Source organism: Conger conger, chromosome 18 (genome assembly GCF_963514075.1).
Source record: "Conger conger chromosome 18, fConCon1.1, whole genome shotgun sequence".
NCBI lineage: Eukaryota > Metazoa > Chordata > Actinopteri > Anguilliformes > Congridae > Conger > Conger conger.
The window spans coordinates 17553423-17579352 of record NC_083777.1 but is presented as its reverse complement, the minus strand read 5'-3'; the positions used below and the strand labels follow the sequence as shown (position 1 = coordinate 17579352).

The window sequence follows — 25930 nt, the reverse complement described above, 5'->3', positions numbered from 1 at the left end:
TTTGCCCTCTTCAGCCCAGATCTGTCACTGCCACCACAGTAAGTGACAATGGAGAGAATCCTGTTACAGGGGTGGAACACAGCAGATGAACCCCATATAGACTACTGGGACAAGCAGGTGGAATGGTTTTACTGGTGTTAAGATATGACAGTTGATCACTCTCAGAAGAAGTTTGTTTCCACCTGGGACTTGGGCTTCTCACAGGGAGAACCTTGTATTTTTAAGTGGCTTCTGTGTGAATATGACTTGACCTCCTTGGTGAACTGTTTTTATATCTCTGCTTGTGACTGAAAGGAAGTTCAGAGGATTTAACAATAGCTCCAATAGTGATGATAGCATCAAAAATGTTTAGTTTTTGTCAGCACCCTGCAGAGTACTTGAAGGAGGACCCTCAATAAGCACAGCATCTAAAATGGCAGTACTCTAACACAGCTACATCACTCATTCTTTACTCCGATGCTTGCCAGCATTGCCGGTTTAGATCAGACATGTGGTTTGAAAGGGCAATTGTTTTGAAATTGTAAAATGAAGAAAAACAAACCTGAGCAAATAAAATGAGGGCAGGAAATATGGTGTAGCTTTGGAGTGCATGTGGCACAAACTGTAGTAAGTTGAGCTCAATCATTTTGAAAGACCTTTGCCTTTGTATAAATTTGCCTTGATATTTTTTCTAGACCTAGATGTGGATAGGATTCTCTAAAATAAAATGTAAAATATATATATTAAAAAGGTAATTTGGCAGATTTGCATCTTGGAATGACCAAAATATACAATTACAATTTCCTTTCGGAAAGACTAGCAAACCATTACCACTTTGCAAAATCAAAAGCTCTGCCATGCTTTTATCTTGTTTTGAGCTCATCCACCAGTCTTATTGGCCTCGACATTTCCACTGTCTTTGGACAAAGGATTGGTGACTGAATGAACTCCTTTGCCTTGGCTTGGGCCCACAAAATGGCCAATCTCAGGACTGTCTGCATGTTTGAGTCCCCCAGCACGGATGATACATTATCAGGGTGGGTAGCCTGGATGTAAGGCTTACTTCTGCTGGCTGGGGAAGCAGTGCCACTTTGGATATCGGTGATGTGACGGAGTGAGTCTCTGTCCCCTCTGCAACCTGAATGCTGATTATATACCCAAGAGTGGGGAAGAAAAAAAGCTTTATTTCAATCCATTCTGACCTGCTGTTGACGGACCAGGCCTGTTGGTTTGCAGGACTGCTTGTGCACAATAAAGGAAAATAAAAAGCAGAGGTGTTACTGGGGCCTTGGATTCGGAGGCACAGGAGGTGGACAGACCTCAGAATTCCAAGTTCACTGGGAAGGAGCTGACTGAAGAAATCGTTCACAGCTCAATGCCCCTTTGCTCCCGAGTCTCCCTCTGCAAAGAACTAAAAATAAACCATTTCTCTTCAGTCTCCCAGGACCAGCCTGCTGTCAGGAGGAGACCCATCTTCTCATTGCACTTGTTAGCTGACTGCAGGCAGGAAAAGGAGAACACCTTTTTCATTTTAAAATGACTGCAGATGTATACACACAATTCCACAGAAAGAATGGGTCCTACAAGCTGTGCCCAAAAAGTACAGCTTACCAGGTCACTCTGAAAAATCTGATCGTATTACAATTACTTCCATTAATTGCATCTTTCAAATGAAAATGTTAAAATGACTGCCAAATGACTAAAATGTAAATGTAAATGTTAAATGTATATCCAGGAGTGTCCAGAGCTAATTAGCAATGCTGGTACTATCATAGGACTACAGTCATACAGTACAACAATACCTGACTCAAAGACTTATGGAAAGACCCATACATACGGTAAGTGGATAAGATCCATTGCTTTTTCATCATTTGTAATTAGGATATTGTGCTACAAGCATACGCTTTGCCTAATTTCTTTGCACCAAAAGGTAAAATGGTTGGTGTGGAAGAGAACTGACCCAGCTAGAACTGCTGCTGCAACTCCCATCCACCTTCATAAGCATGAAATTAATAATTCATGAATAATTTTGAAAGCATTATGAGAGTGGATGTAGACTGAAAAAGTGCATGTTATGCAATTTGCGATGACTAATCAAATCACCTCACTTGACAAAAGGCCATAGACCTGACTTAAAAAATTAAGATGCCATTGCAAGTGTTGGAACTTTGGAACTCATTATTCAGGCACTCCAATACACAGTATTCTGCAACATGAAATGCATAATTAAAACATAACCAGATAATAACTGTCTCCATAAATCTATAATTTGCCAATTATCTTTTACTGTATGCAAATCAGATTTTATATAATCACCCCAATAAACTTTTGAAGAACTATTACCTGTAGGACAATTTTAACCCACGTTGAAATGTCACCATGAATTGTCAAACCGTGGCCTACATTGCGCATTGCCATATGAGCCATAAAGTTCCTGCATAATTTTTCAATGCTTACTTATTTCAATCCATTTCAATGATTGTTGCCATTGCATTGTGCAGGTTTTGACAAATATTTTTTGCCACACTGGAGTAAAAATCAGTCATGGTGTAAGTACACCAATATGTGAACTGAATGATTAATTCGTGCTTGATGTAAATCCATCACTGAATGTGTTTTTCAATTTGTTCTGTTATGTTTCTTGAATAACAGAGTGAACTAAGTGAACAAAAACTCAAGCAGTTTCCATGCTCCCTTTCCCTGTGGACTTGAAGCTTTCTTTCCTGCAATAAGTAAACCAATTTCCTTGGCTAATGTATAAGATGGTTAAAAAGCAAAATAAAAGCTCTAATCATTCTTCAGTCCTTCAGCCTTTCATAAGTCATTACAACTTGCAGACTATCGTAGTATACTTTCTTTCGGGTGTTTTAGCCCATTCATGTCCAATAACATGTCTTTTAAATTTTATACTACTGCCTGGTGTAATGAGGCATGGCATTTGGTAATTATTGAATATCCTAATGTGATTTTTTTTTTCTTTCAAAGCAACATTTTTTAAGGGTGCATTGGGTATTCCTTTCAAGTTCTTTAATTGCAAGCCAAGACCCAAATTAAATCAGCGCAGGGCACTGCTTATTTCAAAGAGGGAAAAAAACCTTAAAGACAAATGAATTACAGCAGATGCTTAAAAGAGGAAGTACCGGCTCTTTTCTCACTTGGAGCATTTTTAATGCTAACCATTTAGATTAAATCAAACCACAAATTAAAAGTATACCACATGTATTTATTTTATTCAAGGGGGTCTTTCGATTCTCAATCCTAGTTCTCCCCCCTCTTGGGTAGCCATTGTGCAGAGCGTGCTCTGTACAAGGAGCCAGGCAGCTGAGGTAAATGCTTCCTCCGCTGCTCTCTTCAGAGGCCAGTGGATATCCTCACCCCCCTGTCTCTAGACTACTACAGGAGAGCTGGAGACGATCAGAGAAGAGCTGCAGGGCACCTGCTACTCTGTTGGCACCTGCCACAGAGTTGTAGACGCCCTACCTCTGGTGTGACGCAACTCTCCACCACCACCGAGGTCTCCCGATCAGTCAGCCAATGAGACGGGAGTACCTTGCGAATCTTTGGTATCCAAGGCCTACCCCTCTGTGAAGATGGTAAATGGTAAATGGTTGGCATTTATATAGCGCCTTTATCCGAAGCGCTGTGCAATCGATGCTTCTCATTCACCCATTCATACACACACTCACACACCGATGGCGATTGGCTGCCATGCAAGGCGCCGACCAGCTCGTCAGTAGCATTTGGGGGTTAGGTGTCTTGCTCAGGGACACTTCGACACAGCCCGGGTGGGGGATCGAACCGGCAACCCTCCGACTGCCGGCAGCAGTCAATAACAAACACTATCTTTGCATAACACTCCCCGTAGGCAAACTGCAGTGAATGCTGGGTCACCTGCAATGATTGAAGAAGGTCAGAGGGCTTGATTTCTCCTCTTCATGTAGCGTTACACAACCACAATATGCAGTACCTTGGCCTGTAGCAATTTAAAGTTTTATCTTTTATCTTTTCACTAAATGAATATATTCAAATTCGAACATGAATTATTCATGATTTAATAAAACTTCTATAATACAAGTGCCATGAGAGGGTTATGGTGCGTTGTCATTTGAGTAGAAAATTTAAACCAGCAGGACACTTCAAGTTCCAGCCTGATATCTACATCACGTCTGATTTCACTGAACCGCTCAAGAGGTTCAGGACGAATGTAATGTAATACATGCTTGAATGTGTTGCAGACTAAGTTAAGTACATAGAACCGGAGGTTCTATGACTTGAGACTTAAAGGACAAGTTCAGCTATGAGACATTTTCTCAGAGTCTTAAGGGGTGTCATATTAATTTGTGTCATGAAACAAAATATTGAATTATCATATAAACATGCAGAGGAAGTCTGGTTTCTTCTTTCTGGGATGGCTTCTTTGTGTTTGTGGTGTATTACATTGTGTTACATACTGCCTGCAGGACCAAATAAAATATACAAATTAAATCAAATCAATTTGACATCATTTAGTTATAAAGTTACAAAAAACTTTGGAAATCCAAAATATTTGTATCCACTCAACTCTTTTGTTTTGTTCATACTGTGCGTGAACTACCTTTGTACAGAAGATGCTGAATGTCGCAATCATAAGGGAATCATGAGAATACTTGAAGTGTAATTGAAATGTATGTATATGATTACAGTTCAGTAAAGTATAATATTTTTCACACGGAGGGGGGGGGGGGGGGGGGGGCTGTACTGAATGACTTCACCAGTCTTCAACTGTACTGTACTGTTTTTTTCTTTTTTAATGGAGAAACTCAAGACAGATACCAGAGGAAATAAGGGCACAGGGAAATAAAACCATAATCGCATTGAGTTAGTAGTTCATGATTTTAAACCTGGATCCTTGCAAGACATTTAATCGGCAATTTCTCTACAATTTCTAATACGCTGCAATTCAAATAAAAAATGAGCCAATGAGCGCATTTCAGATGATATTGTTGATCTGCGCCTAGAAATAACATCCGTTCTTGCAGCCTTGAAAAGCACAGTTCCACATTTTCAACACATTAGCACCTACATTACTTTTCATATTTATGCTGTTTCAGACACTGAGTGTGTTGGACTTATCTTAAGTTACATTTAGGTCACTCCTTAAGCCTCATGGAACAGATTAAATAATGTGGCTTAAAGATGGAAATATGCTGTTGATCGAATTATGTATTTTTCTCATTTCTTCTTTTCTTAATCTATTCACATTCCTTATTTTAGCATGATTTCATTTAACATTTAGTATGACTTACATACAGTCCATTTTATAAGCTGGATATTTAGACAATTCATGTTTTCTATCTAATGAACAGTCAGGCGCAAACTGGGAATTTAACCTACAACCTCACAGTTCCCATACCATTACGCTATATGGCCACCTCAGCATGCTTTATAATTGCAATAAAAACAAGTAGGTGGTAAGAGACCTCTTGTTTAAAAATGATTTCTGTGGAAAGGACTCAACACTTTAACACAGCATAAACCCCAGTGGTCAATGGCAGTCTACCACCGACTTCCCAAGAATATGGGTCACTATATTATTTCCCCAATGCTGGGTCTGTGCACAGTGTGATTCATGCACACACCACAATATTATACAAGCCCTTCAGAGCCTTAACCTAATAAACCCCTGACCCAGTTCAGTCCAGTTGGGCTTTTTATTTTATGAACTCAATAATTTTGCATCAGTTCATGCCCTTAAATGTGTGAGACACCACAATCACCAACTCGATGCAATATATGTGATGTCAAAGTACACTAGTGTTTAGAATTTCAATGATTTCACTGGAATCGTTACCTACACTATGCCTTGCCTCATTTCTAAACAGGGTACTCCTCTTTTATAGCCGAAAAACCTTTTTAAATTATGGCTTCATTTCTAATATCCTGATATGAATCAAGCCACATTTACGGGCAGAGGTCATCAAACACGTCGACATTCCCAGGTTTAGCGGTGTGAATTTAATTTCGCCCAGATTACGGGACGGAAACAGCCAGATGTCCCGGGAGTTTGCGCTGTGTGTGTGTGAATGGCGTGTACAAGCGGGCCTCTTTGTCACCGTGCCAGCGCTGTTGAGATGTCGGCCTACCCCGGAGGCAGACGGCACGCTGCAGCTCCCATGCCGCTACGCTCCGCCCTGCATCAGCACGCAGGGAGGGAAAGGCTGGATGGTGTCACCGTTAAACAGAAGGTAATTTATTTCAGGTACGCTAGCGTTTGGGTGCTGACTAAGAAAGCGTTCGCTCTGGGCTCAGGAGGGGCCGTAGAGGCATGCGAATTCAGCCCGTGGTTTTTCTGCTCATTAATGCTGGAAGTGCAGAGATGAGCGAGGGTATCTTTCGTGGAGGGGGAAAGAAGCCCCTGGAAGAAATTTCTAATTAATTTTTAGCTTCTCTGCATTATCATTAAACAGCCTTCCAGTTTCAGGTTCAACTCCCTGCCCTTCAGCCCCGCAGGTGTTATGGCAATGCAAACCAATCACTTAATCCTTTGAGAATAAAACAAGTAAACCAATTTATTACATAATTGTGTGTTCCTCAGATATAGAGCTATAGCTGCAATGGACATTAGTGCTCCAGCGTGCAAACTTAAAATTGATGTTTACAGTGTGCGTCTTACTGATTACATAAAACAGCGTCTGATTCAGATAGTGCTTCAATGATGTCTTTGTTGCATGGTTAACTATTCAAAATGAAAGCTATCACATTTCTTTTGTCATCTCATTTCGGTTTTATGTTTCTATTGTCACCGAAAGTTTTTGTCAAGCTGCTGTAGAAGTGCTTTCTTTCACAAAAGCTAAGTAATACAATTATTTTCATCAGAAAAATCTGAAGGGCACACTTGAAACCAAAGCCAACATTATAAGGGGACAATGTTTGCATACCCCACTGTTGTACAGATTTTCCCCCCAACCAAAATTACTACAGTCACACTCTGTATCTGTGTGATTTAGCACTTTATATCCATGGTATCAGATCATAGCACTATTCATAATTAAAAATACACAAGTGTAAAATTAATACATGTCACACAGGATGTGTCTCAAAGTTATTCACTAGTTCCATAATACTTTATGCAAACTGCACTAAGAAGACTTATTAATAACACAAGTGGCTTCCTGATATATGTTTATGAGAACACAACTATTAAATGTGTAAAATGCATCTTAAGTCTGGCCACTGAAAGCACAATAACACTTGTTAAAATGTTACAAGGCTATACTCCATTTCAAAATTTGTGTTTAAAACTACTTTATAAATTCTTACATCAGGATGTCATCCACCACCCGTGTAGGTATGGTAGCTCTTAGCCTTGTAACAGCATGCTCCCCAATGCCTCACTAAAATATTTCAATCTGTCTAACAAACTTATGCAAGCCAGTAAGCCCTTTTTTTTCTTGACATTCTATTTTGAAATAGTTATTTTTGCAAACACCAACAGAAACTCCAAAGTAGACCAGCGTAGGACGGCTGGGAAAGTTCAGCTTGAAAGATCGCTGTTGCCGCGGTACCTGCAAAGTGCTGTGATGGGCACTGGCTTCCTATGAGCGGCTGACAGCACGGAGAGAAAAGGTTCTCTGCACGAGGGAAAACTTGATTTCAGCAGAGTGGAAAGAAAAATGGAGGTGGCATTCCTAACTGTAAGGTCAGCTTCCAGCTGCCTAGGCATATTGAAGTAGAGTTTAAAAATTACTTTGTGGTACAGATTGCACTCTTATCAACAATTTAAATAGTTGCCAGGTTCTGGGGTTAGCCTGAGCAAGTCTGCAGATGATCAAGGTAGGATATATTCATATCAGGTCTGAATGTTTATTTTCTTTGTGATTATTAAAATTGGCAAAACACAATGTTTACAAATGCATAAGGGGTTAGCAGTCTGAATGCTTCTATTACCTCTAGATCCTGCATACATAATCATTGTATAAATATCCCTTGATGAAGCAGAATACGCCAGCACTTTATACATAGGAGGCATTGTTGGGCGTTTGGCATTATGGGAGTTTCGATTGCTTAAAAAGCAACGCTCTTGCTTTTCAATGGGCTGGTCTCTTCTGAGGACAGGTATTTCTCAAACTTTACTAAATCAAAGTTTACTGAAGCACACAACTTTTTTTATTTTTCTCATTTACAGCTATTGTATATATTTATATTATAGGAAAAATATACACATTTCCCTTGTGATTTAATGGAAATCCTTATGCTGTAATGTTTTATCTGTTCCCTGTGAAATAGCCTATCATGTTCAATCTTTTTATTATTATTTGTTTATTGTGAGTCATCAATCAGCCATGGGAATGAAAGCCAGGAGCCAAATCACTTTGAATATCACATTTTTCCACTTGTTCACAGTCGTACAGTAGCACAAAACACAGTAGCACAAAAATGATGTGAGTGACAGTACCGGTTACAATCCCTTCTTGCAGCGTATTTAATGCTGGTTACTTTAGATTAGTCACTCGTGAACTGCTGAATACATGTAATAAAATTTTTGTTGGTGCTGACAAATGTTTATTTCAGTTTGTGTGTGTTGCATGTACTGTATAAATGCATGGTTAATGCAGATGCACTGTATTCTGATCAAGGGGCTTTTGAATATGCAGTTTAGTGAAACCGTATCGGTGGGGAGGGGAGCTGATAAAGGGCAGGACTACAGAGGATACTTCTTATTTCACTCATGGAACTATAATTACTTTGACCTTCTGTTTGTACTGTTTCTTTCAACATTTGTTGGAAGAGTGAACTGTGAGGGAATTAAATATACTGTGGGTAAAACTCATGAACAACAAGTGCCACTTCAACGGTGCCTAATTCACATCGTTGCATACATGTACATACCTGTATCTAGTCAATTCTGTCACGTGCAGTGACTTGGCTGATTTGAAATCGGATGCATGCTAAATTGTAGTTCATTTAATTCTGTAACTCCTCCATTCCTGACAACTGATAAACACTCAGTCCCTAGTTCACTGTAATATCAGCTCTCTAGATTTATATCCCATTTTGGATGGAAATGTTTAGTTTGTTGTTGTAAAATGGCAGTTGATACTGTGTATTTTTCATCTCTTGGGTCCCACAAGGTTTCTTTTTTCCCCCTCTCAAAGGTAGAAAACATTCTACTTCTGCTTACAGAGTCTTCAAAAATCTTGCAACATAAGAAATGTGCTTGTCAGACACCTGAGCTGTAGCAGGTGTGATTGTGCCTCATGCTGCCTGGCTCTGCCCCCCAGTGAACGGTCTGCTAAACCATGTCACTTCTGGGACCTGCCCAAATCCCTCAACCGGGCAACATGGCCTCCCTGGTAATCTCCTTCAGAGAGAAAAATAACTGCTTGTCACAGGAACATTTGTTATTTATTGTTAATTTCATCAAATCAGCAACTGAATTCCATACTGCTGCAATGGTTTTAGCCTAAAACTAGCCTAATTCATAGAAATAATAGTTTTTACTTACTAGGATCAGACTGTTCAGAAATGCTCTCTTCAGGCATCGCACCTCTTCCAGAAACTCCAGGAGTCTCCTGGAATGTTTTTACCTGCTCCCTGATACCTGTGAGAATTTTCCAGCAAATTTCCCGCAAATCAGTAATCTCCACCACAGACGGAAGTCAAGTCTCGCAGAAATGTGCATTATCCCATCTCAACCTCCACAACATCGGGCCAATTAAATCAAAGTCTGTCATTGGAAAAATTCAAATGAATATTACAAAATTTCTCTGACTGCGGTAAGAGTAACACATGTTGATAAAATTTTTATTGAATTCAATAACAAACCTCCCTAGAAACTCAAAGGAGGGCTGAGGAAAATGGTTGATAAAGGTTTTCTCCCTGTGCCATTCTCCTGACTGCAAAGAGTTTGAAGGTATTCAGGGCATGTCAGAGGATTAGAGGATCTTCTTTGTCTCACACAGGAACTGCTATCTGGGCTGCATCAATTATTTAATTTATTTACTTCCAAATCTGCTGTAATTGTGTTCTATAAACTGTAGTCACCAAAGCCACCCCGTAACAAAACACATCAACAACAAACAATGGATCCTATTAGCAATGCATCTCATCAGAAAAATAATAATTTTGTGAACAATGAAGTATTGTATAAAGCTGGCAGCTCATGCAGTCGATTATCACCAATTCCAAACCGAGAAAGTAGAAAATACGAGCGAAGGAGCAGAAGCCATAGCAGTCGTTTACCTGGGACCAACTCTGAGGCCTGTGACAAGGAAAAAAAGCAACTGAGTAGGTTTTGTGAAAGTAGTCCCTCATGTGCTGACGGTGGGAAAACTGACTAAATATTTACAGACCTCAGAGTAAATTTGCACAAAGGTGAAAAATTGTTATAAGCACACAGTGGTAGCATTAGTGAATATACCTAAACACTATATTCTGGCTAACAATATGTAAAATATGTAATAAGTCATTATTATGCAAATTGAGAAGTGAGGCGTCAGTCCTAGTGCCCATACAGATGTCTGTGCAGTCTCGTTTACATTTAATAATGCCAGTGAAAGATTGAATTGTTTCCAAAAGCAAAATAATGCTATTTTTAAGTGGACTGTAAAATGTATTCAAAATGCTTCCTGTCAAAAGATACAGAAAATCCCTTAAGAGACTGAAGAAAAAAAGATTAAAAGTGGTATAAGGACTTAAAGCCTTCCAGTGAAGCAAAGTTTGCCAACTTCAAAAGCTTTGAAGCATGCATCTTTGAGATATAGTTAGTACTTTGGGGAGTAATACTTCCAACAAACAGAATAAGGGTGGTTCTTAGAGCTGTTCCCTGTTTTCCTGTAAAACGGCTCTTTACAAATGTGAGGAGTAACCAATGTCAGTCACATGTTTACTGACATCTACAAATTTTAAATGGCCAAAGAGGAGGATCCGGCCCCTCAGTACCTGAAAATGTATGGGTCTGATGCTCAAGAAGATGTTACATTTTATAAATAGGTCCCGCAATTTTATTTTTTAATTTTGAAATGAATCATTTAAAATACATTACCACTACTCAGGTTTAGTACTGATGGCATTCACTAATATTTAAATACTAGTGTTGTGCAATATAAACACAAAAATGTGATTCTTACTGTAATACATACTGGTACTACTTAGAATTGACTCCATGATTGATTAGCATGATGGGCTGGCAACTTCCTGAAGGTTTCTGCTATGTTCTAGTAGCAATCCCAAGGTTCAACCCCTCCTATCATTGCCAGGTTGAGCTTTTCAAAGAAAAAGTTTCAAAGCTACAAAAGCACAAAAATCTCAACATCATCCATCATTCTCACCAAATTGTGAGTTTAGTTCAGAGTGTCAAACTAATTTTCTGCAATCTGACTGCTGCAGATGGTTCCACTCCGCTGGAACTATTGGGTACTGGCAAACCTTTTTCAAGCATGAATCAATTAAGATGGTCTATGTAAAACATCAGTCTTTGGTACAACTTTGAAACCAATAACCAATTCCACTTCAAATTCAATTCCACTCCATCATCTCTGAGGTAGTTACCATTGCTAAATCATCTAGCTTTGTGCACTGTTAATACTGCTAACATCCAATATAACATATACCCTAATGTGTACTACACGATGTGAGCTCACAGCTGGGCAAAATAACTACCTTAAGGACACCAAGTTTGTTTTCAGTCACAACTAAGACTAAGACTAAAGCTAGAGGTTGATGAAAAGTGAATGAAAGGGACGCATCACCATTAGCACAATGAGTTGCATTAGTGCACGGTGACAGTCAAATGGAAAACTGAACAGAAACCGCACTTTTAGCCCCAGGGTCTTGTAAGTGATGAATGGGCTGAATGTGGCTTGCAGTAAGTCTGCAGCGGTCTGGGTCCTGGGGCCAGCTAAGCTACCCAGGGTGAAATTGGCTAAAGAATGGATGGAGGCTGCTGTGGCCCTCTTGTGCCAATAAAGCTAAACGGCAGAAAGCACTCTGTAAACAAGGGCAAACAAAAGTGCATCGCCACCACAAACATGGTAGAGAGGGGCTTCACTTGAAATGTTGAATTCTCAGATATGCAATATCACTTGTTTCTGAAATGAGGTTACACATATTTGACAAAATTATTACAGCCTAGATCCCAAAATCAGCATTCTCCTAGATTAAGCTGCAATGCTTAGCAGAGCAAATAATCGAGTTGTTTACATGTAGCTTCACATAGATGATATGGACAACCTAGTTAACATGTTTGCCAACCTACTCACAATTCGCTTTCTGAAGTTTGGATTCAACGAACACCTCGAGAGACTTGTGTTGGTGAATCGAATGGGATATCTGTCATGTTTGGATGAAACGCTTTCCAACATAATATCTTGGCACTGCTTTGCTCATAGGACATACTGGAACTAGTGGTCAACAATACAATGAAAGGGGTTGAGCGTCTTGCTACTAAAACAGTATTCTCCACAGCACGTCTGGGAACAACAGATTAGAAGTACAGCAGTGTGCCGAATCCCTTGACATTTAACTCCGCAAAACAGGGATACAATGGATGGGTTGCTTCTAGTTTTAGAACTGCTGATGCAGTTTGGGAAACACTCTGTTCATCACAAGTGCTTCAAACTTCAACTCTGTGGCTAAGCATAGCACAGAAGATATCCAGCTAAGCTGGCCTGTATGAGCGGGTAACCTTGCACAAGTTCATTAATGATCAGGGATTTCAAAAATTGGACGGCAGTGCTAATGATGCTCACAAGGCCATCTGCTGCAAGTGCTGCTGTTTGAGGAGGGAGGCAGGGGGACATGTTGCAGAGTGTGAGGAGGTGATCAAACCCGGCTCACTTCAGGGAGTAGCTTTACATGAGCGAGGCAGAGTGAACAGCACAGCAGGGTATGAGTAACTCATAAATAAACTCCATGCAGTACAAGCAACACTGGCTTAAGCATTTAGCAATGGACTGACTCAAATTCTTTGTAAATGTTTTGCAACACAATTCGGTTCAGAGAAGTCGGAGAAATGGTTAGCTTTTTTAAATGTTGTGTTTTTGACACCAGGAGTAAAGGGGGATACATTTCTGCTACTCGCAGCTGTCATGGTGGCCTACCAGGATAAAGAGGTCCAATAGTGGAGGGGAGTGAGATCAAGATTGGTGAAATTTAAGTAAATTAAGTTTCCATACATTTGGAAACTTAATGGACAGTAAGTTGCTTTATCCAAGCTCTTGGCCAATAATAAAACGGTAATTAATTGAAAGCAGTGGAACAAAATGAAGTGTGTTTAACCTGGATGTTTTTAATGTTGAAACAATTGAAAATAGTGCACAGTAATGCGTTCTGTTGAAATGCAGCAGGTTTTCCAAAATATAAATCCATCCAGCTGCACCATACTTCATATGGCGTTCCATCAAACCTACACCCACATGTAGTTGACACATGCTATGAAAGATGTAAAGACAATTTGTGCCAATTTCAATTTGTGCACGTCAGGTACAAAGTTATTTGTGTTCACCAAAAGAGAATGGGGCTGATTGAACAAGAGCTGCACATTCAAACTTGTCAAAAGGATTTTGTTTTTCTTAATTAACTACACCAAAATTGATCCAATTAGCGAACATGCTATTTTTGATTCCTGAGAGCTTCTGGGGTAGAAATTTTGCTACTAACTTACACATTCATCTAGGGTACCGCTGTGCTCACTGCAGGCACATAGATTGCAATTAGTCTGATGTAATGGCCCATAAATCAGAATGTGGAGACTGTAGGGAGATCCTGGAGGACTCAAGGTTTGAAGGCAACGCAGAACAAAAGAAAAGGCAAGAAGGGGGATGGTTTCTAGCAACACCCATTGAATACAATAGCAATTGTTTCAGAAAATAACATGTATTTTACAAATGAAGCGGATTATATTTTAACAAAATTAAAAGACCGCACTTTAAGCAGTTTAGGGTCAAACCAAATTTTACCAATTCACTTTTGGTCACTTTACCTGATGGGTTATCACGTGAATTTGTTGATTGACTTTGTACTTTTATCCATTGTTGCACTGCAAACAAACTGTGCCCAAGCTCCTCCTCTTGTGTTAATACTGCTAAAACTGTATACTGCCAGAAGCAGCCTACGTGTCACGCATCTCCGCACTCATAACACTTTCCTTCCATGTGTACATTTCCGAAAGCATGGTATATCTCTAGGAACAGGGTTGAGCGCCCCTGGCATCCCTGGGTTAGAAAAACTTACAGGAGTCTTATGAATGAGATGGGAGATTCCCTTTCAGTTTTACCTGGCCCAGAGTAGGAGATATTATCTGAAGATGATGATTACTGTCAAAACCCCACTGGTACTTCGTTTCAAACAGCTGGCAGTTTCATAATGAAGATCCAAATGTTTTGTACTTGTTTATCCATGGATGACTTGGTAATTGTAACACTGATAAACGGAGACAAAAACGATTACAGAATGTCTTACAGCGAGAGCGTATATTCTGTCCCTGCACTCTGCAGGTTGAAATGCTGTGATAACCAGGCCTTTTGTTCAAAACCTGGATATGACAATGCATTAAATTCATTTTTACCTGTATCATCCACATATAATGTGTGCAGGATCCAGTCTGGTCTTTCGTGACTTTACTCCAGTCCTGGTACTTTCACGTTTCTCTTGTTGAAAAGATTCATAGGAGATAGATTATTTAACACTGTCACACCTAACCTCTATTGGTTCTATATCCCCCTACTATTATAACTTGATTCAATAAGTTACAGCTGCCATTGAGCATAAATGTGCAATTTCCCATCCTGCAAAGTAAAAATGGAATCTCTGCTTTGAAGATTGATTTTATTTAATCTATGGTAGTTCTGAGGAGAAAAATACTCCAAATACCACAGTGGTAATGCATTCTTTGGCGGTATATTGGATGTGATGACTCACTGTTTAATATAGTGAATGATCATTAACCCAAATACAGGTATCCATTTGGGGAAAAAAAAAAGATCATTTCTGCAAAAAACATTAATGTGATATGAACCAACATCGACAGCATAAAATATATTTTTTGAAAATGCATAAAACACAGCCTTTTAGGAGCACTACCTGAATAAAATTAGTCAATTTATAACGCTGCACAAGAGACTTGCCCATAAAAGGCTATTACATGTTCCTGGCCGTTAAGTTGCTTTTATGAGGTTCATTAATATTTTTGAGCACACCCTTGGTTTTCTCCCTGCATGCGTGTGTGTGCATGCGCATGTGTGCGTGTGTGAGCAGGTCATTTCTTTCTTTAACCTCTTTAATAAAATCAATTTTCCATGAAAGAAAAATACGAACCTGGTAAAATCAGCAACTGTGCACACAATCAGAATATTAATCTTTACTCAAATCAATAAGGGCAAAATTGAAAAAAAAAAAAAAGAAAAGATAAATGATATTTCGATCACCATGAATCGCTATAACTGTCTCTGCTTCTGCGTGTTGCTGCATGGCTCAGGCAGTAAGAGCAGTCGTCTGGCAGTCGGAGGGTTGCCGGTTCGATCCCCCGCTCGGGCTGTGTCAAAGTGTCCCTGAGCAAGACACCTAACCCCTAAATGCTCCTGATGAGCTGGTTGGCGCCTTGCATAGCAGCCAATTGCCGTCGGTGTGTGAGTGTGTGTATGAATGGGTGAATGAGAAGCATCAATTGTACAGTGCTTTGGATAAAGGCGCTATATAAATGCCAACCATTTACCATTTGAGTTATAATGAATGCTTTTTTTTTTGTATTTTTTTTTGTATTTTTGTAAAGATTACTGAGACCAATTAATAAAAAAGGAAGACATGATTTAATGAAAAATAAATCTCAGCTCTAAGCTACATTTTCCAACTGCCTGGCCGACAACCGAAATGGCACACAAAGTTACACAACCTCCCTGCCAACCACTCGGACGAACAAAACCGAGAAGAGCTGCCCGCACACAAACAGATTCAAAATTAATAAGATGCTTTGTCCGACCCTTCAGTCTTCATTCCAGAACGCAGAGCTGTCTAACACGGAAGCGGCCACTTGTGAATGCGGCTACTCTGGTTTAATATACGGGGCTTGCTTTTCGGATGCGCTCCTTCTGTGGCTATAAAATCACGCACCAGAGCGTGTTTTCCCAGTCCGATCGGCCCGGCTCTGACGGGCTTCCCTGCCCTCTTGCCACTCCACAGCGCCGCACAGCTCAATCAAAGCTAATTAATTGAGGGCTCAGCTTGAGCGACAGCCTCCACACAGTGCACTCCTGGGATAACGTTTAGGAAACATTAGCGTATGCGGTGGAACTTCACTAGCCGCAGGCCTGTTAAACAGCCTTTCTTTTTTGGTTTACACACCCATAGATTCTATCAAGTGAGCTTAACCTCTTTAAGAGCATTTGCAATTCAATTGTACGAGACAATGTTTGTTTTTCTATTCAGATTCATTTAAACCAACCAACCAAGCTCATTCTGCATCTTAGGGATAAAGCAATTAACTAACAGTTGTTTTTCCACTTTTGCTTGTGGTCCATGCATAATATATACCAAGTATATGTACAAAAATTCAATGAAATGAAATGGGACTATTTCAGCTGCTAATAACTTAATGTATCATTAAATATGCAACATAAAATTAACTGATTAAAATTTCTGGAATCTGATGAAAATCTATATCCTAGTGTCTTAATGATTAGCAGATGCGATGTACTGTAGCTCGGTTGGATGTAGTGCCTGGTTAAAGGCATTGCAACTCCAGGTCCTGCCTGACGAATGCCCCATTGATTAGAATGTACTGCATACTGTACTACGCTGAGTGATTGTTGCATGTCGGATGTCTGCTTTAAGCGCTAATTACACCGAGTGTAATGACCTTGGGCCAGAAATCACTAATGCTGATATTTCTTTTAATGCTGGTTTAGAAATGATACTCCGAGGCTGCTGGGTAGCTGATCCCATTAAGGCTACAGTGGTATCGGATCCAGACACTGTTAGTACAGACTACGGCGAGCAGCACCGCAGGGTGATGCACAATATCCTCTTGCATTAGGGCTAGCAGAGGCCTGCAACCTCCCAAATGTCCAATGGCGGTTGTGATGACAGTTGCAACATTAGCGTGACAAGCCATCTCTAATACAGGTGGAAAGGGGGGGGGGGGGGGGGGAGGCATAAAAAATAAATGCTTCAATGAGAGGACATGCATCAAAATGAGTGGTACATTGCTAGCTAGCTTATAGCAACTGACCTCTACCAAAATGCATCTGTCTGGCTCATATCTGGAAGGCCTTTTTAAAATATCTTTTTGTTGACCTCCTGCCAAATACAATCTGTGCATTTCCGTCTGAATTACAATCCATACCATGTCTGGATTTTTGTATCTGATTGTGATACCAAGTCCAAATGACGGATGGTTTGATAGTGAAATTGTGCAATTATTTTCCTTGTGACAACACCCTGCCTGACAAGGATACTCTCTGCAATAATACTGTGTCCATAAAACACGATGTTCCACAGAGACCGTAAGATTGGAAGAGTACCAAGCGAGCCACTGCTTTTAAAAGGTTTTATTTCTAGCAAATCGCTACAGTTTTGCTTGCAAGAGCATTGCATGATAGCTCTGCAGTTCCTTCTGCATATTTATCATCCCCACTCACTGAAAGGAAGACATTGCATAATACACACATTCATAAAAACATGGTAATGTTTAAAACATTCATGAAAGAAGAATAAACCGTCAGTCTTACCTTCGTAGATTGCTTTAAATCCTTGAGCACTCACAGCAAAATCTGTTGTGAACCACAGCGCCAGGATTGAACCTGTGCTCACAATAGGCGATGGCAACATGAAGCCAGATAACCTGAAAAAAAAACAAAAAAAAAAACATTTGTCTCAATTTATAATCACTTTTTTCCACACTTGCACAAATCCAAAACAACAATTGACCACAGCACTGAACATGAACTGGTTCAGCAGAAAACTGGGAAGTCACGTGTGTTTTACCTTAAAGGGACCATATGTCCCAAAAATCTCACTTAAGTACAACATACTGAGCATACAGAAATACCAACACACAGAATTGTAACTCTATTTAATTAATTACATAGACTGAATAAGGCTATGATTACGCTGTGGTTCATATCACTAGAGCAACAAACGGGGCATATTTTTAGCTTTTGTAAGATGGCCGCGACATCAGTGGATCAAGCAGTCCCTGACACAGTGCTGATTTGACCATAGCATTGCCCCGACAGTTCTGTATCTAATTTAACTTGATTGATTGCTTGCTCACCAGATATTGTGCAATAAACGTCTCTTCTTTTCCATGTAAATATTTATGCTGAAGAAAAGTAATTAGCTAGGACTAGCTAATTACTTTTCTAAATTGCGTATATAATTGAACCATAATTGAAAACGCATTTCTTTATAATGACAATAGTGAATATGAATTAGAAAATGTATTGTTACAGATTGACAGCTGTCATACAACTCTTCAAGCTAAGCAAGGAATGCTTGAAAGTTGTGGGCAGCATGTTTTTATGAGATTTTCTGTTAGAGAATGTAATTACCACTTCATAGGGAAATGGGGCTGACCATTTGAATATAGGTTGCCATAATCAGAATCCGCCTCACAGCAAGGAGGTCCTGGGTTCGAATCCCCGTCGGCCGGGGCCTCTCTGTGCGGAGTTTGCATGTTCTCCCCGTGTCTGCGTGGGTTTCCTCCGGGTACTCCGGTTTCCTCCCACAGTCTAAAGACATGCAGGTTAGGCTGATTGGAGAGTCTAAATTGCCCATAGGTATGAGTGTGTGAGTGAATGGTGTGTGTGCCCTGCGATGGACTGGCGACCTGTCCAGGGTGTATTCCTGCCTTTCGCCCAATGTATGCCTGGATAGGCTCCAGCCCCCCTGCAACCCTGTTCAGGATAAGCGGGTTAAGATAATGGATGGATGGATGGATGGATAATCAGAATCAATGGTTCTGCACATTACACTTGGCTAACATAGGCAACATACATTCTCAATGGCATCCAATCTCCACAGATGTGCCCACAGATTTCATTAGATGCTGTTCAGAGCAAGGTTTATATAGGGCCTCAGCCTACCTTCATGAGATCATACTGCTTTCTAGTATATTCTATAGTGTATTCACTCCGTTTCCCAAAGTTGAGCATTACACAGACCCACACAATGCAAATGACTATTTGAGAATACAAAATTACTTGGGCGACATTGGCTCTGGCCCTGGGTGTGTCAAAGTGTCCCTGAGCAAGACACCTAACCCCCAAATGCTCCTGACGAGCTGGTTGGTGCTTTGCATGGCAGCCAATTGCCGTTGGTGTGTGTGTATGAATGGGTTAAATTAGACTCATCAATTGTGCTTTTGATAAAGACGCTATATAAATGCTTACCACTTACTCACATTTGTGTCAAATGTTGATTGTATCTAGGTTGCTTATTTATAAAAAAAATGATATGATTCATAACACAAAATAATCTGTCTTGAGTTAGAACTGAATGCAAATTATACCAAAAGGTCACCTTTGATACTTTCCCATCTCCTTTTTTTTGGAAAACACTTTGAGAATCCAGAGCATTTCCCATTTATATAGTGAAGTGCCTGCAGGTGTCATAAAATATGTACCTTTCTGGTGATGGGACTTCATTCTTGAAAAAAAATAATACTGACAGTTGGGTGACGTCAAAGACGTTGCTATTGCTCCAGAAGAAAGGCTAACACTGAGCACAAATAGCATAGATGTCAGACTAACAAAACCTGCTAATGTCAGCTGACTCAGTGCTTCAGGTCAGGAGAAGGAGGCTAATTTTATCGCGGGTCTCATACATAAGGGATCAAACAGAAGCATTACTGGGTCACATAATGGAGAATGGGAACAAATAGGCTGGGCATGTCATGTCATGTTCATGGCTGAATTCAATGTATTCAATGAATAAATGCATACTATTTGAAACAATGATTCTGTTACCAACAACTTTTATTTTTGATTAGACTTGTGAATCCATCATTTTGGAAATGTTAACAGAATGTAAGCTAACAAATGCAGTGAAAGTGCCTAACTGCCCAGAGGAATACACTACTACTACTACAGTACTACAGTACTACTACACAATGAGATGGAGATCGACCTGCCAACCCAGATGCTGTCTTTCCGAGGTATGAGATGCCAACTAACATTGCCTCTTGTGACTACTGGCCAGTAAGCTTTGGCAGTAAGTAGCCCAATACTGACCAGTTAATAATCTAATGGACCTGACTTTAAATTCTCATTATCCACAGTTTTACTGGAGTAGAATCTGTGTCAGCAGAGGTGCTGCATTCTTTTATGTAGCTACTGTAGCTAGTTGCCCATGTTTTTCCTGGAACAACTTCCCTACAGAAATTGTATTAAATATTGGTTATCATTAACCAACGAGATTGCTTTAGTTTGACATGTGTTAAAGGCTAAATCAGAAGATAACTCATCTCCCTGTTCAGACGGCAGCCATTTCCATCTGTGTAACTCAGACATTTACTCTACTCTCTCGAAGAAATATACAGTATTACGGTTTGAATGACAATATTAATCAAGATCATTTTTAAAGGGTCTTTAGTTTCTTTGACAATATGACATGGCTTGTCCCAAATTAAGATGGCTTTCCAATAACTGTGAAAATAAGAGGTTAGAGATCTTGATCTCACGTAAGATGTTGATTTCTCTCGGGAATGTTCCTGTTAAAATATTTCTAAAATGGCCTTTTTTTCACCCTACAAACTAAGACACTTAATATCCCTCAAAGATTCAGAAGGACTCATTATTTTCTGTCTCCTTGGTGCTGTACTGCACTACCTTTCTGTATGGCAGCTGAAAACGTATTTTCTCTCTCCAATTACTGTAGAGTGCTGCTGCAGAGATTTTAACTGAAACAAAAATTGATTATATATCACCCCTCTTTGTTTCTTCTCACTGTCGTCTCATTAAACACGAAGCAGGCGTCTGCTAAAATTCTGCTACTTACTTACAAAGAACCCATGAGTGAGCTTATTTTCTGTGTAATTTTCCTTACACTCAAGCTGTTGGTAACCTTGTCCTTCCTCACATTTCTCGTTAAAATAGCATAATTGCACAATTATGTGGAAATCAGAACAGGTCGCAATACCTAGCCTAATTTCATATTAAAGATGCATCTCTTTACATTTTATTGTTCAGTTCCCCAGACAGCCTTCATGACCTATACTGTACATACCAATGCTGTTGCAGTTTTTTGCAATTCCAGAGTTGTTACATGTCAACTACATGTATAAATCAAATTTTGCATACCTCAAACGGCATGCTTCATCAAACTCCACGTAAAATACTTTTGAACCCGAAGCAGAAACGGTAAAGTAGTGGTATCAAACAGAACATAGGGTTTCGAGTTCATATACATTTCTAAACTGCATCTGTCGATGACCAGACTTGCCCGATCCCCGTAGAAGCCTTTATATTGGTATCAGAAGTGGAGGAGGGGCCTCAATGGAGAGGGCAGTGCCCTACTGCAGGTGGCAGCCTGTGAGTGGTGTGCAAGTGTGAGGGCTGTGGGCTGTGGGTGTGGCAATCTGGTCCTGATGCTACCTTCACTGCTTTGCTAACAGTGAATTCATCTCTATTGCAGTGATTAGCATGGTTACAGCCTCTCTTGACCACTGCAGTGGTCTTTACAGTATGTTCAATAACTTGCAGTCGGAAGCCGCCCTACCCCCATCTGAGTCCCGAAGGTAGATTTGTTACTTTTCTAAAACTAGCAGGTTGCTACTAGCTAGCCAACTATCCATTTTAGCTTGTTATGAATAACTGTACACCAATTTTGTAAACAACTCAGGTTTGTAGTATGGAGGTAACAGTTACAACTACAAACTCTGTAGAAATATGTAGGTTCTCTCAGATGGGAAATGTAGTTTGTTGTCAAAGATGGTATGATTATCTTGGTAGTCTAGTTATTTTGTAATCTAAAATTCTGTTACCATAGTAACTGTTGTTCAGGCACAGAGTTGCACTGATTTTAGGCCAATGGAATGTTTTTCCCCATCTAAGCTTTATAGCTTTTAAAAGGTTTAAATTATATCTTAGCAAAGCTCATGCAGGTTAATAGAAATATGGGCACTGCTGATAGTGAAACAGGAATGTCTGTGTTTGAAACTGTTGGTTCTTAAACACAGAAGTTGGGTCTGAAAACTCCAATGCGGAATAATAAGAATCAGACAGAAAACTATAAAATGGTATACTTCAAGTATAGCCTATTCCAACCTACGATTTTGACATGCGACTATAAACCACTTAGCTCACTGGAGCATTCAGTTGTCATTCTGTTTTGTCAGACTGCTACACTGTAGATAGTGTTGAAATATCATATCTACTTCAATACATAAGGAAACCAAAGCCCAAACTGGAGGCTGCTTTACTCAAAGGCAATGCCAACCCTGTCCTCTGTGGAGGATGTACAATACATTTATGTATCTTTGTCTTCCTTTCTGGAGAATAGCCTTGGTGACCTTAGGCACTAATGTGTGTTCTTATGCCTAATATTACTGTAACACTGCATAAACCAGGGATGGAAGAATTCCTCTCTTTACCCATTTGATGATTATAACACATAAAATGTGTTTTCGATGGCTTGAAACAGTTGTTTGACTATTTTAATCTTCTCTCCAGCTTGAATTTTTAATGAACATGTTTATTTTAGATGGAAATGGATTGTGATTTTTTTTGTATTCAAATAAAGATATCTGAAACTGATGTATAAATGACTTAACTGATATTAAAAGTCTTAGTGTTAATTTTGAGAAATTATAGTAATTGCCTTTTAATGCACAAGTCCCAAATTTGGCAACTCATTTTCTTAAATTATTGCTTTGAGACTTCAGAACAAGTTTTGCATTAGTAGTTTGCCTCCTAACATTTAGATTTTCCAAGTGAATGAGCTTCTGCTGCGCCAAGTGGAGGGTGTGTTTCCACACATTCAATTTCTCACAAGATGTCACGCTGTGGAGTCAATTATACTGCAATGTTATTGTGCTCAAATGTATACAGCAAAAAGTAAGATGAAATGATAATAAAAAAGTCTATGCTCTTCCAACAAGTTACTAGCCCCTTCTCTGAACTCAGCCTCCCTTGGCTGAAGCTAAAAACTTCCCTCTTTAATCATCATCGAGAAATGCCGCAATAGTTTTTGACTGCACCAAAACATTCCATTTTGGTCTCACTTGGTCTCATGCAGTCATTTAAAGTATGATTGAACAAAGATGCTGTGGTCAGATGAGACCAAATTGAACATTTTGGTCAGATACAGCATCAGTATATTTGGCGTGGAAACAGAGATACATCAAAGTAGATGCATGTCATAAACATGGTGAAATTTTATGGAGGGGGGTCAGTGATGTTTTCATTCCAGAGGTCCAGGGCATTGGATAAAATCAATGGATTTCACTATCAGGAAATTTTGGCTGACAAAACTGGTTGCCTCTACCACAAGGCTGAGACTTGGCTGTAGGTGGACTTCGCAGGAAGACAATTACCCAAAGCATACCTCAAAATCCACAATGAAGCGGTTCTGTGACAACAAAAACTATGTTCGGCAGTGGCCATCTCGGGCGCTGGACCTCAATCCAATCCAAAACCTGTGGGCGGAATTGAAGAGTGCAGGGTCTTGCAATGATCTGCACAGAGGAATGATCCAAAATCCATCCATTACAGGAAAAGAGTCCATGCTGTTATCCAATAATTACGGAACCTTGATTTTGGTTAAATCTATATTTATTAAATTAATGTTTGATTTTGGTTGTTTCCATTAAAACATGAATATAGTACAATATTTTTTGCATGTTGAGCGTTTTGAGTTTCTCAGTCATCATATTGATTATTATTTTTTTTTTAATAAGTTTTTTTTTGTGCATTGCCAGTCATGGGTTCCAAAAATGTTTGAGTCCACTGTAGTTACTATCAGTGAATTGTAGCCATCGTAGCAGTCTGTGGGATCAGGGTGCTTTCCTTGTGCTTGTACTGTATAGCACATTTAGCTCCGCTGTTTACTTGATGTGAGTTTTATTGTTGTTCCGGAAACTACTGTACTGCTGCCCTTCTTGGCCGGTTCTCTCTTGGAAGAGATTTTAATCTCAATGGCACTAACCTGGTTACATAAAAAATGAGGAAAAATGACTCGCTATATCAGCATGTACCCATTTTTTCTTTCAGGAATGGTACAGTAAACATGCTTTTAAAGAACATTACAAATGTTCATCTCCTTTGCTTGCCTTCAGGCAGGGTCTTCCAAGCAATCAACAACCTTAATATGACAACTCTGTTCTGAAAGATGAACTACATCACGGAGATGCAAACTTGTTCCTTCTCCTTGGTTAACCCTGGCTGTGGTAAGGCACACTTTGTTGCCGATGCTTCATACAGTATCTATATTTTATATATTTTTATTTAGTTGACGCTTTTATCCAAAGTGACTTACAGTTGATTAGACTATGCTGGGGGACAATCTCCTCTGGAGCAATGAGGGGTTAAGGGCCTTGGTCAATGGCCCAACACCTGTCTTATCATGGCTACACCGGCACCAACTATCATTCCACGGTCAAAGTAATTTAGATTACATTTTTTTTTCCCCATTCTGATGGTTGATGTGAAGCTCCTGACCCATATCTGCATGCATTTTATGCATTGCACTGCTTAGATACTGCTTTTGCATTGCACTGCATAGACACTGATTAGATAATTGCATAAATAAGTAGGTGTACCTTATAAAGTACTCAGTGAGTGTATGTCAGATGATACCATTGTCTGATCAAAGATAACTTTATAACCAGAACTAACTGTTAATTAAAAATTAAAAGAGTCCCATACTATTTATAGAATGAGACACAGCACATTAAGCTACTAGTATATAAATAATCTTTGGACTGCAGCCAAAGCTTAATGGCTGTAATGTATGGCTGAACTAATCTGCAAGGAGTATGAAAGTGGCTAGAGTTACTAGCTTTGTACCAGTGCTAGCTGTCTGTGGAAGACAGTAGTGTCTCTATAGACAGACCTTCTATGGTTGTTTGAGACTGACTAATAGCTTTAGCACAGTAATTCTATTCAGACTCTCTTCAGAGAAAAATCAGCTCCTGAATTAGTTATTCTATTTCATGTAAAATTGTCTCTTGGAGATTTTTCTCCACTAACCTTTCTCCATTGGTGAATAATTGCTGATATACCACTGATAAGTGGTTTCTGTATACTGTCCCTGAAAGTTACACTTTCAGACGTGTAAATTCAATGTTATTCATTAGTACATTGTCACTGTAATGACCCTGCTGCACCCCTGGATCTCTGGGTAAAATAATCTGCTAAACTTTTGACTAGAATTCTATATAAACTACATTATGTTTGTTCAATGTGCCTGTTTTACACATCTTTTCAACAAGATTTTATACTACAGTTTATTTGTTTCTGTACATTTACAGTATTTCTTCATCCTATTCTCACATAAGGCCTTGGCAACAGTTTACTACACAATTCTTCTCCACTCTCATGGTCTGATATGTTGAAAGCGAGATTGTCTCATGATCAAGGTTGCGTGAACTGGAGACACCATGAATCACATGAACATGAAAAGTGTCAAGTGTAGCAATGTCAAAAATCAGATTATTGAAACATGTACTGTATGCTGGGGGGAAATTGCTTCTCCAGACATCACCTAGACCTTGTATCGCTGTGTGTCTCCCAGTACGCACTTGAATAAACTTAATTTGGGTAGAAGACTTTGCCTCCTGTGTCTGTCTGTTGAGCTGATCTGACTCCATGCACATTTTTCCCTACACTGTGCTCTGCTTCATGTAAATATCATTCCAGCATTGGTTTGATAAGAATCCTTCACTGCACTCCACTGCTTGTCATCTGTTCTGTCTGCTGCTTTCAGTTTGAAGTGGCCTGTTCTCTGAGACCCAGGCATTGTTTCTGTTTTTATGTCTAGC

At 39.6% G+C, this 25930-nt stretch overlaps 1 protein-coding gene across 1 annotated transcript in view; it reads right to left on the bottom strand.

Annotated features, from left to right (window-relative positions):
* The window catches only part of LOC133117936 (CUB and sushi domain-containing protein 1-like), a 503171-nt gene that overhangs the window by 266475 nt on the left and 210766 nt on the right, over positions 1-25930 (bottom strand). The window contains exon 3 of the mRNA XM_061227463.1: positions 17682-17794. Coding sequence (XP_061083447.1) covers positions 17682-17794 — 113 coding nt within the window. The remainder of the gene's footprint in view (positions 1-17681; positions 17795-25930) is intronic.